A 12,700-nucleotide genomic window follows, 5' to 3' on the forward strand; every position below is an offset into this window, starting at 1 on the left:
AACGTGCACTGACATCGCACAGCACACGGGCGCCTTAAGCGTTTTTCGTCCATAAAAACGCAGCCGCCGCGGTCGGGTTCGAACCCGGAAACTCCGGATCAGTAAATATTCGAATGTACAAAACCGCGCATTGTGTGTTTGAGTAACCGCATGGCAACGGACGCCTGCAAACTCCATGAAGATGCTTAGTTAGCAGCAAAATCACATTCACCACACTGGTGATTCGTACAAGATTTTTCAAGATTTTTGAGAACGCTTCCTGCTGTCGATTCGACATTCGGCGACACACGAACGCATCGCCAGCCTACCGCCTCGCGTGTGCGTTCACAAGCACGCGCTGTACGAGGAACGGTTCGAAGTGTTGGTGGTTACGCCAGACGCACAGTACCGGTCGTTTTAACCTAATTTCGCTTTAATCGGTTGGCTTGTATGTTCGCCTTTATGTTCCGCGGAATGTGTTGCGTAGTGGCTTTATTCCTGCTTACGAGTACCTGCATCATGCCGACTGTGGCACAGCGATATATTCGCTTCAGCAACTGTACAGGTGTGGCTGCGTATATGATAGCTAGCATGCGTTCAGTAGAGTGCTGAAGGTAGCTATACCTGGGCGAAACATTTTCCACGCATTAGGTTCGTGCAATGTGCGCGAATTCATTGTTGCTGCTGCGTCGTTCATAACAGCGTGACCTGCGGGGCCAGCTGCATGCATGTATTTAACAAATTGATGATATGCGTGCGACGAATCGTGCGATACCAGCAGGTACAGTCACAGAAAGGCGTCGTCCAAAGATATGCACATGTATGCAATAGAGGGAGATTCTCACGTGAAGAAATATACGCGTAGTTTTAGCAAAGCTGCTCCCACAGCGCGTGGAAACTGAATCTGGCATGCGCCTGTACATGGCGGGCTACCATGGATCGAAAGAGGGCGGCAAAGCCATCCGGTCCCTTGTGGTGAGCCCGTGCAACAGCGACCCGTGCACCGTGCCGGCCGGTTCCAGCATCAACATTTCCTTCGAGCTACTCTCCAGTGAGTTGGTTCGCCGGTTGAGTTCCTCAGCATACAGCCAGCTGTGCCATTGCTCGTTGACAATTTTTATAACACTTACACGTCCGTGTACGATTAATTGAATTAACATCGCGTTAACTGCGAGATTAACCAAGTGTAAATTAGTTATGACAAAATTTAATCAGGTTCTTATTGGTGGGACCTGAAGAATGTGAAAAGTCATCGCTGCCGGCAAAAATAAGCACCAGTTAATAATATGTCATTGAAAACAGTTGCTACGTAAAGAAGTTTGTATGTTTCACGTATATTTCAGACCAGAACAGCTCCTTCGTGCGCCTAGACCCCCGTGTGCGTCTGCTCGGCCTCGAGTTGCCAATCCCGGGTGTCGAGAGGGACGCCTGCAAGCTCATGGCCACCAACATCACCTGCCCGGTGTCCGAAGGACAGCCTGTTCGCGGCACTGTGCCTGTGCATGTGTACAACTTTGTGCCACCGGTACGACCACGACCGCATAGACAAAGTGAACTACATCACCACTAGCTAATCAGACACCCTGGCACAATGAACCGCAGACACACTGAATGAAGGGGCGGACTTTATGCCTGTGTGCCCTCCTCTTTCCACTAAATATTATTAGGGATTCCAAGTCTCCTTTCAGCTCAAGCGCAGTAATTTAGGTCAGTTGGTGTAGCTTTCTTGACAAGCAACAATGTAGTAGACAGGACAGAAGCAAGACCCATTTGCATGTCATTGCATGTATGCACAAACTTATGGTGACAGCAATTGTCCTTAAAGCAAAGGAACACAATTACTCCTTTTGAGTGATCCTACAGCTGCACTTACAAATTAAAATGAGTGTCTACATTTAAGTTGCCACACATGCAAATATGGCGGCTGCTACCAGAGTTTCACAAGAACTGTATGGCTTGGGTTTGTTGCATATGCATGCATTTCTAGCAAACAACAAATCTTCTGATGACAAAATAATTCCTTGCTGCTTCACTGGAATGACAATTACGCAAAAAAATAAATAGGTGTATATAACTGCAGTCCGACATAGGCAGATAGGTTATGGTCAAGCTGCCCTAGCAGTATCAGCCCCAACTTAAGAAAATATCAGTTTGTGAGCACTGCATGCAGAATGAACATCTCCACTGTCGTCATCTGCAGGTCACAGCTGTGACAGTTTGGCGGGTTTACGGCAACATGGGTCTCATGGCTTGTGGAACCACTACTGTGACTGTAACCAGACCATGAGTATCTGGCAGCCTACATCAGATTGCCTATGGGCAGCGATTGCATCGAAAGGACAATTCCTTACCTAGCAAGGTGTATTTTGTTGCACAATAAACACTCTTTACTCATCTGTATGCCCGACTTTCCACAAAGGTGAGGCCACAGACAAGCCAAGTGCACCATGCACGTATTATACAAGGAGAGCACAGGTAATGGCAGAAAACTAGAGCCACCATGAGATCACCTACTAACAGTGTTGGGAAGTTGAGCATGTAGCATTTCTGAAGCAGTCATGCGCTAATACACACAAGGCAACGAGGCAGCAAAACAGCTTTAAATGCTACAATGGGAGGATGCACCACGCCTGCTTTTGTAGATGACAAGTACAAGTCGATGTCCAAATTCTTCTTAAAAAACATGCATCACCTTTTTTTAATGACATGATACACACAAAAGATTACATAGGGACAAGCATATTCAAAGTGAATGCTTGCCATAGTGTGTGGTCCCACAGGATAAGCCAAGTTCTTAACGCTAGTAAAGGATGGTTTATGAGTAAATTCACCCTTTTTATTAACAGTGTCCATAATTCACAAGGATGAAAAAAACACAAAAACGGAACTTGGAACACTAATGAAGAACTAAATGCAATATTTTCGCACTCGTACTGTGATGCACATTTTAGTGCAATGAAAAATACTGTGAAATGTATATCAACACTTGACTTTCATGGCTTGGCAGCAGTAAAACAGGAAATAAGCTCCATATTTATTACTAAGAATATGACAATGTGAAACTTCAGTTTGGACTGAATTCAAATCAAATAGTGACAAATTGTGAAAAAAGCCACATACAAGTGCTAGAAAACAAACAAGAGAAAACAGCTTATGCTCATAGCCATTCCATTCATTAGAACAGCCACAAATCCATCAGATTTATATGACTGCAATCACACATTAAGATGAAATGATTGAAAAGACATTAAAGGCAACTTAGATACAAGACAAAATTTGAGAAGCTCTGTTTTTCTGCACCACTGTTTGTATTTAATACACTACAGTAAATGAGCAACAGTACGACCTGTGGTAAAGCATGCGTAAAGGCATGTCTTGCAATTAACACAGCTGCGATTGCAAAGCCATATAAAAAAAAGAAGCTGCTTTGTTATTTCATTGGAATGCTGCATGTGAAATAGTTTCCAGCTGTGGAGGCCATATACACTTATTTGACACAGCCAGAACCATAACAGGAAAACTACCACACACAAACCATCCTATTTCCAGGACAGAGTGCTGTTCTAAAAAAAAAGTCCCCAATGAACCTACACATTCAAGCGGAACTACATTACAGGCCATAGTCTGAATGTATGTTGCTCTGCATGTTGCATGAAAGCATGCAAAGAATGTTGCTTTACAATGCAAGGTCCACATGAAACTTTCCTGCATGGGGATGCATGCAAAGTGGACGACTCTGGGGTGTGTGTAGCGGGCAAGTGTACTTTTAGACAAGCTGCTGGACTCACAAGATATGAACCATGCCAATGAAAAAAATAAACAAAGCTTAACCAATCGGTAATGAAACCACCAGAACATGAGTAAACAATGAAAAGAGCTGCTTACGGTGAGAACTGCACAATGAACTCCATTAAAAAGAAGATTAAATTTTCACTACATTACGCATCACAGGAAACAGACCGGTTATCAGAAAGGGTATTCAACAATAGACCCCATTCATGTCATCAGTGACATTACAAAGAAATATCCAGAACAGACCCATTCCCCTTACATAACCTTCATATATATTATGGAAAAGGGTTTGATTCAATAAAGACGCCAGCAGTCCTGTGGGCCTTGCATAAATAGTGGACTGAGGGAGCATGAAATAATATGCTAAAATATATATGAGCACTGCAAAGCAACTGTAGTCCTCAAGAGGTGCCAAGTAAGGAGACAATCATGCTACCAATCACAAGACGTGCCAGGTAAGGAGATAGTCATGCTGGCATGCTGGCAACTGTTTACAGCATTGCATTTGGAAGAAATAGGTACAACAGTTACTTGGAAACCCTCGGTTGCCTTTGGTTTGCTCATGATGTTGTCCAACTAAGCAACCCAAGGGATGACTGCAGGCATCAAAAGGCAAAGAAAAAGGAGTTTAAAAAATACCTAAAGTATGTTCAAGGGTATGGCAAAGGAACAAGTTTTACAGTAAGTAGTGATGCACTGCAAGCCATGAGAAAGTACAGCAGACCCTTACCATGAAAAGGAATTTAACGGGAGAATAAGAATGGCCACTCTTTAGTTATAAACGGCAGCTTATCAACACTATCTCAGACTGAACGTAACTGACGTACTGCTCCATTATCCACCTATGCAGCTGAAACTTGGAAGCCAACGAAGAAGCTAAGGAAAGTGCAGAAGCTGATGGAAAGAAAAAATGACAGGTATAACGTTAACAGCTCTACACAGAAGCAGGGATTAGAGAATAAATGTGAGTTTATGATATAACAGAATGAGGGAATAGAATTGGGAACGATGTAATGTGCACACAACAAATAAATGATGGTCTCTTTAGAGTGACAGAGGCTTATGTGGAGTGATAAGGTCAGGAAGGGTGTTGAGATTGGGTGGCTGCATTTGTTGCAAGCAAGCAGCAACTAAATATCACTGGAACAGGCCTTTGTTCCACACTGAACTTAAACCGACTGACGATCACAATGACAATCACGAATATGCATCGAAAGACAAGAAGCTGCAGTTCACTGCATGCGTAAATAATCTTTGGCATGACGTAAAGTTCAGATAAGAGTGTAAAAACTATGCATATATTGCAGTGTCTTTTACTGCATGCCAGCATAAACATTAAGAGACTGTTAAGCAGTGTGTGCAAGATTGTCCCTTGCAACAGGAGCATGTTTGCCGCTTATTCTATTACGCGATTTCAAGGAAATGCCATTCTCTAGAGACAAGCAAAAAAAAACAACGTGAAAATAGTATGCTTCAAACAAAAGGCATACACTGAGAACAAGTACGTGAGTCTATGTACATTTGTCCACGAGCCTTCTAAACAAAGGCCAAGCCAAGGGTGTCTTGAGACTGGTCAACTGATGGTATAACATTCAACCGTTGCCCCGCTAACAAACTCAACATTCGATATGTCCACCATTTCCACAGTCTCCTCCACAAAATTCCCCACTAACGAATCTTCCATAATTGTGGCATGTGCATCGTCATCAGTCACCACGGTGGCGCTGTCAAGACTCGCGACTGCTTGGTTTTGTTCGGCGGCCGTCATTTCCTGATCGGCAGTGTCCACAATCTGCATCACGTTCAGCACCATGTCGTCACCAGTCTCTGCCGACACCACAGGCACAGTGGTGTTTTCAATGTAGACTGGCTTGGCACGTCCCTTGCGTGATGATGTATTCACCACGCCAACCACTTTATGCACCTGCAAGACAATGCAGAAAACAGAGTTATATAAAAAGCTTATTAATGCAGCCTTCCCCGAGTCACTGCTACTTGAAGCACGGGTTGCATATGCATTTCAGGCAATTAATAAAATTCCTACATTACAGAATGTTAAAGTTTACATAACATGGCTTAGAAGTAATTATTTTTCAGTAAAGCAGTGAAATAAAAGGTAATCCAAATTAAGAGCTTGGTCATACTCCTTATTCCATTTCTCTGCTATTATTAACCAAACAGCAGCTTGCAAGCCAGGTACACTCATTTGCAGTGATGTGGCAATCTTTTGTACAGGGCATACAAGGCATGGCATGTACATATCTTAATTGCAGAGCTGTCATTCACATGGAGTGAAGCACACGAAATGTGAAAGAGAATTTGGACATCCTGAAAAAGATTTTCAGTTCACGAGAATTCAGTTCCATACAACAAATGAAAAAAAGTCAAGCCCTATTTTGTAGACCTGATGAATCCTTGTATTTCAGAAATGCAGAACATTGAACCTGCAATGCAGGATAAGTGAAACTAGAGGTTGGATTTTCGAAAAGAAAAGAGCTGCAGCCCATGGCGCAAGGGTCAGCCGAGAGGGATTCCTGGAGGCAAGTAGCGGAAGCAAAGCAAGCTGTAGTGACACAAAAAAATCCAAAACTTTTCATCAAATCCAAAACTAACATATATTTTCAAGGTAATGTTGTCAACAACTATGATAAATTTATTTATTTATTTACTTAGAAATACTGCCAATCCCAATCAGGATCATCGCAGGAAGGGCAAAAACAGTATTCCAATGGATCCAATTACAGGAAAAGTGAAAGAGAAACATTGTCATTGTGAGGAAAAGAACAGTTAGGCACCTCGTGGGGAACAAGAACATGACCTGAGCTAAATAAAAAGAAAGCTAAACAGGCATTCTAAGACACCAAGAAGTTACCACGTGCGTTGAAGTCAAAGCTAGAAGTCAGTATCTCAGTGTGTTGACATCCTGTCAGCATGTCAAAAATCTTATTGCACAGCCAGTCTAGTAAATTTGCTTCCAGAAGCCAAGACCTTTGTACCTTTCATACTGATACAGGCTCTGTCTCTCTCCTCCTTCACACACACCAACAGAGGAATAGGTTGCAATTTCAACATAGTGACAATATGTGCACTTCGACGAGCTGCCAAATAGCCGTCTTATGCACCAGTGCACAGGCTGCAAATTTGGGCAAGCAGCGTTTTAAATGGGCATTAAAGTTACCCTCCCATGACACAAAAATTTCTGCGAAGATGCAAGCATAAGCAGTGGCAATCAGCTCTACTTCCACAAACCTGCTGCAGTGGCTGGGTTCGAGTGCGGCTTGAACAGAAATGAAACAAGGCACAGGAGGCAAAGCTAACATAAATTTAAAGAGACAAGCTCCAGTCAAGCTTTGGAATTTGTACTGCTAAATGATTCAAAGCTCACAACTGTCAGGTGTCTTTTCATCACTGTAATTCATTTTTGCCATCATCAGCCTGACTATGCCCACTGCAGAACAAAGGGCTCCCCCATATCTCTCTCATTTACCCTGCACATTGCCAGCTGCGGCTACCTTACCCCGATCACTGTAATTGGATTATGTTATTTGATGGTTGTTTGAGAAAATTTAATCTTTGAGACCACTTGAAATTCAATAAACGAAAGTTCTGCGATGAGCAGAAAAACAATTGTCAGCCCATTATTATAGAAACTAAGTGAAAGCTCATGAAATGATCACAATGGCTAACTTAGAACCATCTAATGATATGCAAACAAGATCATTTCTATACTTGTCCTGGAACAACTGCGGCTGATTTTGTCCATAGCTTAACCATCCAGTACCACGCACAGTAAGTTTACAGTTTGCAGGCAGACAAAATGCCAGTCAGAACATATTTATAGCACAACATCGACAGCCTTAGTGACACAGATTTTGAGTTCCCTTGCAGGTATAACATCAGTTTTGATCAGTTTTATTCACAACTAGCAGTCATATAATGCCTAAAATGCAGGCGGCAAGAACAAAAGGTACTCTGAGGTCATGAAAGACCTGCATGAGATGCTTGGCAAGCTTTCTCCGCACGACGAAGCCCCGAGAACAGATGGGACAGGAGACAGCATAATTCTTGGTGTGCATGTTGACGGTGTGGTACTTGAGGTTGGTAGGATTGCGGAAGGTCAGGCCGCAATGCTGGCACAGGTAGGGGCGCTCATTTGTGTGCAGGCGCAGATGCATGGCCAGCACATTGCTCCGCCCGAACACCTGCAAATGTGTGCCGCAGTGTTGAAAAATCAGGATCTGTTTGGAGCTTACGGAACTAAAAATTAACACTGAAAGAGCTCTTTGTACTGTTTGGACAATAAGAAACAGAAAAAAAAAAGAAACAGATGGGCAAGATAGGATATGTGGGAAACTGAATAGTTGCTAATTCACAATAAAATGACCTTAGGCATCCATAAAGTAACAAGAACACATAGTGTGTTTTCTATTTGTACATCTAAGAGCTACACTGCAGCTATAATTGATACTATAATGAAGTTTGCATTAAATACAACAACCTGCCATTCTTTAATGAACACTGAAATCTCAGCACATGGGCACTTTTGCACTTTGCCCCGGTTGAAATGTGCTGGCTTGAATCGCTGCATCTTGTGATGTGTCGACAAATGTTACAAACAAGAAACAAAACCAAAGTCTGGTTCCCATGGAGTTGGTGTAAAAATAATGTCAACATGAGTCTAGACCTAATGATTTCATTCATTCAACCTGCTGGTCACAGAGCTTACACAAAACTGTTCCAGCTGTGCTGTGTGCTTGTAAAATATAAATCTGCCAACATTGCTTCTGGCCACAGTGACTGGCAATGTGCACATATTATATGACAGGCACGAGTGCAATGTCCTTTGCCTTGCTGCACACATAATCTGAAGGATGATGATGAGGAGGAGGAGAATAAGGGAGAGCACGGTGCCTTGTGTCAACTTCCTGAGAGTATTCCCCTAACTGCTTAACAGGCAAGCAGCCCATACAAGCTCACGTTTCCATTATTCTTCATTTATGCACATTTTTAGAACACCCTGTTCCTGATTGAATAGTAAATTTGTCCGCCGTCTCTTTTGTTCCCAGCCGCGTTATTTATCACTAATCAGCCCAGCTGTCACTCGTTTTTCTTTGCAGCTGCCTAAACGTGCCCACAGATTTAGGCAGCAGTGGTAGAGTGATCGTAACAGCTCACGGCTGAAAAGTGAGCAGTGAAATTAGGTGACCTCATTTTCCTGACATAGTTGTGTTACTCCCGACTGCAACAATTTGTTGTTTGTGCACTAGTTGTCTCATTCTCCATGCAATGCACTAAGCCAGAGCTGTTCGCCCAAGGTACTGGTGAATGAACACTGCCTGCCACAGCTTCTCACCTTCCCACAGTAGTCACACTCAAAAAGGCGTCCTTCAGCGCGTCCAGTGTGCTTCTCCAGCTTGTGCACCGACAGGCCACTTTGGTAACGGAACGCGGAGCCGCATATGTCACACACGTGAGACTTGAGCAGCACCCGTGGGTGGTACCTGCATATAGGATTCAAGTCCAGTTAGCAAATTGCATGCTGTCAGAATTTATATTGGCCAGCCAAAACCCTGTGCTTATAGACTTCTGCACTTATACATTTTGAATGCCCAGTTCAACATGTGCCATAGATGAACATGCTAGGGAAGAAGCAAAGTGTGCAGCTGTGCTAACTGGCACACCCTGAAGGTGCACTAAAGAGGATTCTGAGCTCGTCTTCTTACCGTGGGAACTCAATCTATGTGCTCCGAGCATTCTTAGAAGCTTTGAGTTATTGTCCTGCGCGGCCAATTTCTCTATTAAATCGAATGAAGCAAAAGATAAAAACATGCTGAATGATTTTCCTGATAGTTTGGTAGTATTTAACATAGAAAAATACTCTACCTAGGTGCACCGGTGTCTGTTCACTGGCACTTGAAACAAGTGGGACAATATGTGTTCTGCACCCTGCAAAGGTTAAGTGACCTGTGCCTATGTCCATCTCCATCCTTGGCTTCGGATACGACATCATAAATTTGCACTTGTTCTCCAACCCACACATTCTTCTTCCTGTCTCTTCACCCTGCTTTTACAATCGTCTCCCGCTTCCAATGACTGTCCTTCCAAAATGAAGACTTACAGCTTTTGACAAAAGTTTAGAGCCCAAGGCAATCGCTCGGGCTTTATGCTAAGTGGCTCATTACACATCGTCAGAGCTCCAAATCTCATGAAGGTCACAGGAACTCTTGTCCTCATCATCCCAAAAGTTCAGACTTCCAAGGATGCCACAAGAGCTCCACTTGCGTGGCCTGGAATCAGAGCCCTTGGGCTTCACAGGCTTTGATCAAGGCTCTACCACGATGCGCATTCCCGCTTCCTCAACAAAGATGTAGTGCGAGAAGTGACAGCGTACTCACTTGCGAACATGTGTCACCCGCTGGCCAATATTGCAGAAGCGCTGGTGGCAGAGGCGGCACTCGTAGGCAAGGTCTGGAGCATGCCGCTTCTTGCTATGCTCTAGCAGGACCTCAGCGCTCTCAAAGTGGTGGCCACACTCGGTGCACGGATAAGACTGACCGGTACGGTGCAGCTGCAGATGTGTGTCAAACTCCAGCTGGTCCTGCGTGGGAGAGAAGGACCGGGCAGATGTTTCTATGCACTTGTTGCCAACTGCATCAACAATTCATAGGCATAAACATATCCATTGCCCAATGTCAAACATGCTTATCTGATTCCCCATTAATGGAATGCATACTGAAAAAAAAAAAAGCATATAATTATGCTTGAAGCTAGTGCCAATTAACATTTACATTTCACAGAAGCTTTCTGGGAATACAAGGAATCTGCATTGTTGAATGTGGAGCAGCTGAGTGGGGCAGAAACATGGAGGCTAATGAAGAAAGTTCAACTTAAACTGAGGACAACAAAGCGAGCTATGGAAAGGAAAATTATACGTGTAAAGTTAAGTGACAAGAAAAGGGAAGAGTGGGTCAGGGAAAAAGCACGGGTCATGACATCCTAGTTGAAATCAAGAGGAAGAAATGGACAGGGCATGCAATACGAAGGCAAGATAACTGACGGTTGTCAAGGGTAGCGGAATGGATTCCAAGAGAAGGCAAGCGTAGCAGGGGGCAGCAGAAAGTTAGGTGGGCGGATGAGACTAAGAAGTCTGCGGGGATAAGGTGGCTGCAGCTGGCACAGGACGGGGTTAATTGGAGACATATGGGAGAGGCTTGTGTCTTGCAGTGGGTGTTGTCAGGCTGATGGTGACGATGATGAGTAGAGCGTGATGTGAATGCGCTTGTTTCATTCACAAGCGTGCTGAAAGCATGGGCATGTGACAGGAGTCCTGCCAGAGAACTAGCAAGAAATTAATATCCTTTTTATGCAGATAAAAAAAAGGAAAAATAAAAGAGGCCTACATCTTCCACTGATATCCTGCTTTAACTAATAATGTCTTGCAAAATAAAAATCTGTTTATCCCACCTCTTATAATTAGTTCAGGAGAGCAAGCTGCCGGGCTAGTTGGTGATGCATGTTGTAAACTTGGAAGCGCAAAAAACCGGACGACGGACAGAGTAAGGGAACACAAAAGCGCTCGTGAACCTGTTTTTTGTGTTCCCTTACTCTGTCCGTCGTCCGGTTTTTTGCGCTTCCAAGTTTACATCTTATAATTAGCTTCTCTTTTTTCTCCCACTAGTGAACAGTAAGTTCTGAGCCAAGCAGACACAGTAGGCCAGCCGAAATTCTTAACATACAGCAGAGACCACTTGGGTGGAACACAATAGAAAGCTACAAATGTGTTAACAAATACCGTAACAAGCAGAGTTCTACAGATGAGCACAATCTTAGGCAGAAGTTTTACATTCCAATGTTCTCAAAAGAAACAGATGCTTTGCAAGGCTGTACCATTTGCTGTCAACAGATCCCTTTCTACATCACTGAGGGCCATCAGGCCCCTACAGCCTCAGCGTCACGTGCACAGAACAAGGAAGAACAAATATGTCTATATCCAAGTTGGTTATGCCCATGCTGATGACACACAAGACAGCGACGAACTCAAGATGGACAGTGAATGTCTGGTGAGTACCAAGAAACCCTAGAGATGTATTAAGGTGATAAGATAAGACTGGTTGGCACCCTGAAAGAGTGACAACTGCGTTGAACTGATGCAGATATTGTTTCACCCAGTAAACTTTTGTAATCTTTTAAGTACTGTCCCGATAATCCTTTATTGCTCTGCCAGTGATTCTACCCGTCCACCTTATTTTGAAGTTGCCTCCCCAGAAAACAATCTTAGTGCTGCTTACTTGCTGTATTTTGCAAGGGTATGGCCAGTTAGACACCATGGTTCTGAACACAAGTGGGTTGCGTCCACCCACCTACATCCTTACACTGATTGACACGAACCTACCTCCTTTCTTTCAACCCTTCCCGCGCAGCCCAGGTTTCTACTAAGTGCGACGGAGTTACCATGCCTTTCCTGTCTTCACATCCTACTCTGCCTTTTGGAAAAAAAAAAAAAAAAAACTTTCGATTTCCCCTAAAACATGGCTTATTCCCAGCTTTGAAGATTCACTATCTGGGTATCATTTCAGTGGTAAAGATGACATGAAATACACGGCTCACATGCCTAGCCCCCTACATGGCAGGGTGTGTCTGCTTCGTACTTAATGAATCAGTGGCTGCTAAAACCACCTAATGCCAAGTATTGTGGTTTGTCTATTTTATGTGGCATTGAAGGACTTGAGATCAGTGAATTTAAACTAACAGCGTGTCTTAAAACATACCTCGCCTTCTACTGAGCTGGCAATAAGTGCGATGCTCCCCCAGAATGGTTGGTCCAGCATGTGAAGCCTAGGTGCCGAGAGCTAAGGCTTTGCCGCCCCCCCCCCCCCCACCCCCCCAACCCCCCAGCCTCTCCATTCTCCAGAAGACAAACTAAAGACGC

At 43.8% G+C, this 12,700-nt stretch overlaps 2 protein-coding genes across 3 annotated transcripts in view; one reads left to right on the plus strand and one right to left on the minus strand.

The window, feature by feature from the left end:
• Positions 1–2,379, plus strand: LOC144125306 (mite group 2 allergen-like Ixo r 2). Of its 2 annotated transcripts, XM_077658568.1 has the most exons (4): positions 1–544; positions 926–1,030; positions 1,323–1,504; positions 2,180–2,379. In XM_077658568.1, exons 1-4 carry the CDS (start codon positions 430–432, stop codon positions 2,264–2,266), a joined length of 489 nt encoding a protein of 162 aa, XP_077514694.1. In that variant the 5' UTR covers positions 1–429; the 3' UTR covers positions 2,267–2,379. The 2 variants fall into 2 exon arrangements, with proteins under 2 accessions (XP_077514694.1, XP_077514695.1); XM_077658569.1 differs by having other exon boundaries at positions 1–1,030.
• Positions 2,352–12,700, minus strand: part of LOC144125304 (uncharacterized) — a 14,629-nt gene continuing 4,280 nt past the window's right edge. The window contains exons 2-5 of the mRNA XM_077658566.1: positions 10,167–10,369; positions 9,125–9,272; positions 7,761–7,973; positions 2,352–5,695 (exon numbers count right to left, since the gene is read on the minus strand). Coding sequence (XP_077514692.1) covers positions 5,345–5,695; positions 7,761–7,973; positions 9,125–9,272; positions 10,167–10,369 — 915 coding nt within the window. The 3' untranslated portion in view covers positions 2,352–5,344. The remainder of the gene's footprint in view (positions 5,696–7,760; positions 7,974–9,124; positions 9,273–10,166; positions 10,370–12,700) is intronic.

This window comes from Amblyomma americanum, chromosome 3, assembly GCF_052857255.1.
Source record: "Amblyomma americanum isolate KBUSLIRL-KWMA chromosome 3, ASM5285725v1, whole genome shotgun sequence".
In the NCBI taxonomy this organism is placed as follows: Eukaryota; Metazoa; Arthropoda; class Arachnida; order Ixodida; family Ixodidae; genus Amblyomma; species Amblyomma americanum.